The sequence below is a fragment of the Ceratina calcarata genome, unplaced genomic scaffold (genome assembly GCF_001652005.2).
Source record: "Ceratina calcarata isolate Rehan_Ccalc_2016 unplaced genomic scaffold, ASM165200v1 scaffold1218, whole genome shotgun sequence".
NCBI classification, from domain to species: Eukaryota; Metazoa; Arthropoda; class Insecta; order Hymenoptera; family Apidae; genus Ceratina; species Ceratina calcarata.
Window position 1 is genome coordinate 12,441 of NW_017133167.1, and position 6,848 is coordinate 19,288.

At 38.6% G+C, this 6,848-nt stretch overlaps 1 protein-coding gene across 1 annotated transcript; it reads right to left on the minus strand.

Annotated features, from left to right (window-relative positions):
• Window positions 1–407: 407 nt before the first annotated feature.
• Window positions 408–3,216, minus strand: LOC113464588 (uncharacterized). The gene is made up of 2 exons (XM_026815133.1): window positions 1,789–3,216; window positions 408–1,569 (listed from the first exon to the last, which is right to left on the minus strand). Exons 1-2 carry the CDS (start codon window positions 2,940–2,942, stop codon window positions 1,554–1,556), a joined length of 1,170 nt encoding a protein of 389 aa, XP_026670934.1. The 5' UTR covers window positions 2,943–3,216; the 3' UTR covers window positions 408–1,553.
• Between the last annotated feature and the right edge of the window lie 3,632 nt (window positions 3,217–6,848).

Below are 6,848 nucleotides of genomic sequence, written 5' to 3' on the forward strand. Positions count from 1 at the left end.
CAAAATTTCCAAAAACTCAAAGATAAATTACATTTTCACATCATTAAAAAGAAAATACTTGCAGTTCATGATTAACATCTAACTAACTTACCCCCACTAAACTTTATTTCCTTTGGTCTCTAACCCTACTTGTAACCTCTTTCTCAACGGCTCCTTTCCCCAACAAATTCTGACTGCACACAGTTCATTACTATTCAATATCATGAAAATCACCCCTCTCTATCAATATTAACAAACGTCAACCTCATGCTTATTGACAAATACAATACTGATACTACCATAAATAACTACCACCAGTCCAGAAACCACCATCTCTAACCTCAATATGTCAAACATCAACAACAACCTTTACAGATGTCACTCCATTCCCCACATCCCCAATTGTAACGCCACACTTAACCCCTTCTCATCGCGGGTAATTCAACTTAAAGTATCCCACCAAAAAGAGGGTAATCACACCAACCTCCTCAAACGATACAATTAACTAAGATCATAACCCCAACCAACCTTATTCATATTATCTATAGCCAATTACTCTACTTTACATTGAAACTAAGAAATAAAGAAAAAGAGAGAAATATCTTTATAACATATCCCCACCATACAATTATAAACCACACAGGAAAGGAAGGACAAACAATAGATTGTATATAAAATTTCTTATATATTGACAAACCATGTGTATAAAAATATTTGTACTGTCATTACTCCCACAGGACTCGACAATTCCCTTGCACAAAGAAACCAGGTATATAAGAAAATTTTTATAAAATACTATTACATCAAGTAACACAATTAAAACATCACAACATTTAAATAGCCATCATCGACCAGTAACCATGCAACCCTATCACCTCTAGTCAACCTATTCCTTTGAACTCACGCCACGGCGTTACCAAAGATTTAAATCAACTTAAACAAATAGCTTCTGGATTGACACGAAAACAAAAAATGAAAATATATAAATCTGCCTATATCATTAAATCTACTGATAACAAAAATCATACAATGGTCAAACTCTAGCACACTAACATGAATACTCTACATTCAGCGCATTTCAACGCATCATCAGTAAGAAAAATAATAAAACAAATAAAAGAAAATTAAACCTTTTACATTTACTCCCTTCCAACGTCAAAGACGGAAGATAAATATATATATTCCCTCTCTGTCCTTAGTTTCTTTTAAATATCATAGCACTATATCTTTAGCTAATATCGGCGTAAATCGCTGCTTAATTTCGCGCCAGACATAGTACGGAACAGAAAAACCATTACCAATCAAAGTAAATATACACCGCAAATATCTATTAGGCAGAAGTAACAGAAAAAATAAAAAGTGACTATCAAAAAGACTTCTACACCCAAATAAACTAACAGTTAAACATAAATAATAATTAAAACTACAAAATAAATTGTTCTCCGGTCCTTCGGGGTCGATAACCTTGATCCAGTCCTCAACCTTTCAGCTAATAATCTTGTCTCTCCGTTATGACAAAGTACTCCAACCCCGTTGGTCCATATCCTTAGCGTATAAGAGGAATCGATACGATTCTATCGTTTGGAACTCCTGCAGATCATGGAACATACAATCATTAATTAATTAATACATCGCCGTACATCGTAACAAGCACAAACACAACCCAAGAAGATTCCTCAAACAATTCAGTAATGTCAATTTTAATTTTTCCCCATATAACCCAAGCAGGCGATCCCAAACCCATTCTAAATTTTTAATTTTTAAAACTATCAGCATGACAAAAATAATTTCTTATTCTACTCAACTGACCTGTCTCCCTTCGACTTATTATGTCCACTTCCGTGGCTATTCCTTCCTCCTTCCTTTTTTGCATACATTCTGATCGGCGGCGGTACCGGTTCCGTCGGCTCCTCCAGAGGCAGAGAAATTCTTAACACCGACTCCGTCGAATCCGCGCTTCCTTCTCTGGTCACCGACTTATCCACAGACGTTTCCTTTAAGTCCTGCTTTCCCTTGACCTTCTCCTTCCCATGCGAGAATCCTTCCTCCATCGTGACAGCTGATCTGACCGGCGTCGACATATTCCTTGACGGTGGCCCAACATTCGTATTCACAACCGATTCATTCGGCACCTCGACCTCCATTCCATCAAAGCATTGCAGATCCGCGGAGAGAATGAATTCATCCCCTGCCGCATCGAACGAGCAATTCGCCCCTTTCTGCGTCAGGACTTCCTCGATGTTGGCTGAATCATTCAATCGGACCATCGCACCCGCCTCGTCGGCCAGAACCTCAACCGGATCCAACTGGTTCGCATCGAAGTCATCTTCCGTCACTTCAATCTCTACTGGCTCCCTCGGAGGCCTTACGTTACTCGCCGGCACCACCGTCAAAATGGTGAATCGATGAACCCCGGCTTGATCCAAAGATAACCGATTCCTTTTCCTTCTAATCATTCCTACTGACCGACCCTCCATTTCTAGTGTAATTATTAGCCCAGACCTAGTGTGTTTCTCCCGTACCAGCCTCCACCTTGAAACATCCAGATCGTTGTTGAACCTTTGTAGATTCCTTATGATATTCGCCCCCGTGAACCTCGAGTGTGAGCCTCGTCCCTCCACCAAGAAACGATTGTCCAGCACCACCGTGTCGTCCACCTTTAGTTTGCATCCGCTCGTTAATTTGACAAACTTGATAGCGACTTTGAGCCACTTCACCGTGACCTCGTCTTCGCATGACATCAGAAAACCCCCGTTTTTCCGGAAAAATGATAGAAAACTCGGTCGGACGAACCCAAGCGATTTCCTCTTCCTTGCCTCCGTATAATTAACAACACATTCGTTTAACGCATCACCGAACTCCTCGGCTTCAGCATGCGAGAAGACCCGGTCCGGAAAGTCGACCGGAACTATCGCAACTTGGTGAACTGGTTCGTTATCATCCCTCGAAAACGGTCTATTCATGGCGAACTTCAATTAAACTGATCACAGGTCACGATACACTAGGAAATGGAGAGTCGGCTCAGACGAATGCTGCTCGGCTTCCTCCGCCCGTTCTATTTAAGCGGTTCTAAGGCCTACGCCCCTTTCATACCCTCTCTTCTCACATCAACCCCGGTCCAGAGCCTTCGATTTCGCTCCTATTGGTCCACCAGCATCCCTTCTCGCATCGAGGCATATCCCTCCCCTTTCTCGAACTCTCCTCTCTAGCAAAAATCCTTCGAGAAGATCCCCTTCTCTTTTTCTATCCTTAAAACAAATTCAAATCAATTTTTATCAATCTCCATTTCTTTTAAAAACAATTCATAGAAAGAATTAGCAATATTCATAACTTCAAACTTCGTACCTCATCTTCCTCATCTCTCTGTTATCTCGTATTATTCCTGTTCGTTTCACCCGTCTATTAAACCCACCTTCATTTCTTTGCAATAAAATCTACGATAATAACAACCAGATCAATTCTGCTGTCAGGTACCTTTCTCCTCCCATCGTTCCACGTCAGTTTAAACTCCATTCCCTGCGTAACAACCGTATAATTATTATCCCAACCGAATCTTTGATCAAAAAGTCCATTATCCCCATATTAGATTAAATAAAAATTAATCAATACCTTCTACCGAATCGCTCCAGTTCCAGTCACTTCATTGCAATAAATCATCTCTTCCCAAATAATAACGCCGACCAATCATCAACTACCCTCCCTTCCTCAATTAAACAACCTTAAAAATTTTATATAAAAACTCCTCCTCAATAACTATAAAACATCATTAATAAAATTAATAAATATTCGCAGAAAAACGTTTAAGCCTCAGAAATGCGTTGAATACCATACGAACTAGAGCCCCAGCCAACAGTCATCCCATCTTTACTTAACTATCGCATCCTTTGTAAATTTTGAGAGTAACCAGATGACCGTGTCGCATAAGAATTGCGCAGTTTCCAGCTCCGCTCTCGTTCGAGAGAAAAATTCTTCCACACAAGAAAAGAAAGAAACACTCTTTCCTTTATCACCAGTACAGTCTCCGCCAAAACTTTCTTTCCTTTTTTTAAAAATATATAAATTAGCCATTGATAACCTAAATTTTATCATTCCTGATCCATCTTAACGACTACCCTCATTATATTTCATCCAATCCATTAAAATCTTGTTAATCAGTCACCTTAAAAATTAGATCACACAACTCCCTATTTTATAGGCTTTCAAAAATTTCCGCGCCATAAGAGAGAAAAACATCTCTTCCCTTAATACCAGTACACTCCCCGTCAAAAATTTTTCCAAACCGAATAAAACTACTCTTTAATCCCTTAAGTTCAATTTATCATTATCCCTCAATCAAACTTAGTAAATCCTCACCCGAACATCACAAAATCCAACAATTGTATCACCTCATCACCAAATTAATTCAACTCAACTCTATTCACATTCAAAATTTTCCGCAAGAGGAGAAGGCGTACCTTCCCCTGACACCAGTACAGTCCACATCAAAAATTACCAAGACAAACCAATTATCCATCGATTACTTAGACATTATTATTCACGAAAAATCAGCCAAAATCCCACCAATCTCACTCCTACAATTATTTTAATTCACCCTTACTTTATAAATTAACAAACAAAACACAGTACCAAAAAACTCCCAATAGATTATCCTCTCCTCTCCTCAAAAATTCAACTAGTAAACATTTCCTTCCCCTCTTTTACAACTCTAACATAAATCATGACAAACCCTCAATATTTTTAACTCTCTATCTCATACCTGGTCAAACTACAGTCAACCAGCCCGTAACCCTTACCATCCGAGATCCTGGAAAAACCCATCGTAAACGAACCGGCAAACAAAACAAAATCCAAGAAAATATTTTCCCAACGCACTTCCCCATTAAACAAAGACCAACGACACAAATAACAGAATATTACAATACGCAAACGCCCAAATCCTCCTATCGCATAAAAACACAAAAGAGAAGCAAAACACAATCATATCTCAAAGCAAAAATTATTCCCTTGCAAATTCCCTGACCGTTTATAAATATCAAAACTCCTCTCTCACCAAATACCAAGTACACTCTGACAAAAACTCTGTAAGCTCATCACAACGCACAGCAAAACCATCAAGAATCCCTATTATTTCCTTTAATTTCCTTGAACAACTTTCTTATTACTTAAAGCAATGCAATTATTAATAAAGATCAATCTAACTCCCTGTCTATTTCTCTAACCATTCTCTTTTCACAACCCGAATTTCTTAACTTCATCTCTATAATTTCATAAATTTCCTATGACCCCGAACCCCAAAATATTTTCCAATAAACTCCTTTTTATTTTTCCTTTTAAAGAAAAAGAATTCCACACAACCAAACCAGAACAATCTTAACGCGTTAACAAGTCCCGCATTTTACCCGTCGTCATTCAAGGAAAAGTCGTATAATCTCACCCGAATATACCTACTTTTTCCTCGGAGTGTACCGACCCAGCGCAAAACACGTAAACATCTTCCTACAGTTCTTTCAGAGCATACATCGCTCAGACACTTACCGCCCCCCGTTTACCACTTCATACCGACTTTCTCTTTTCCGCAAAATATCTGACCTTCAACCAAATCCCAGCTCACAGATTAGGAGAAAAACTTTTCCCTTCGAACACGTTATAATTATTTCAGAATACGTTAAGAAAACTAATCAGAAAAACCAATGATCAATTCCCAGCCAAATACATTAATCAACGACCATCGCATGAGTCAAGATCATTCAATAACCCATAGAAAAGTTATTGTATGACAACTGATTAACAACGTTCCCTGACAAATATCCCTCAACTCTATCCCTATCTATGGCACATCAAAAACAAATCTATCAAAGAATACTTTCCTCTCGATTATCCATATTCATAAAATAAGTAGAGATAATAAATATTTCATGCAAACAAATCTAAAATCAAATTGCTTCTTCCTACTCACCCCCACTCATCCCTTTTGTCTCTCTCCTCACTGTTGTTTACTGGATCGTCAAGTCCCATATTCCATCTCTTTCCATTCCAACATCCGGTATGCTTTCCACGGAGACATCGATTGTTTCGAATCAAATCCAAGCTCATTTCCCAACCTTTCAATAGCTTCGCATGTCAAAATCTGCATACACCTGAACATTAAACAAATAAATTATCCCAACAATCATAAATTCAGAGAAGATACAGTTTTCAAAGAAGGAAGACTCAACCCTTTACCTCATCTCATTAATTCTGTTCCTCTTCTTCCGACAAAGCAATCTCCGAAAACGATCCTTCCCACGACGTATCAGATAAAGTGACGACTGATAGCGTACTCAATGACTTCCAGCTCGCCGTCTCATATCCAGAATCGTCATTAATTAATGTCCACTTGTCCTCATTAAACATCCTTCCCTCTACATCACCTTTCTCATACAGACAACAAACGAAATTCACCGAGCACATGTCAATTACCCAAAATTCTCCGTTTCTCATTTAAACATAATGAATAACAATTCTCCACGATTAAATAATTACCCTTGAATACTTTTCTACCCTTTACTTTCCATATAAATTCCTTCCAATGACATAAAACCCCTCTAACGCAATCAAACATGTTCATCTGCATTTCACCGCGACGCGCAATAAATCCGTTTAATCCAATAGATTCTATCCTTTTCCGTTCCGCTCACTATCAAACTCCTCCTTTCTCAACGCATGCGCCAATCAGACAGTTTACCGCCACGGGTTCTAACCCCGTTTAAATGGCTATCCCACAATTATCTACCTCGCTTTCCGCTTAGAGATAATTACATTACAATCGAAATAAAATAACAGAGTCATCAGTCACCATAATTGAGGTTAAATTGTAATTAAAATCAAGA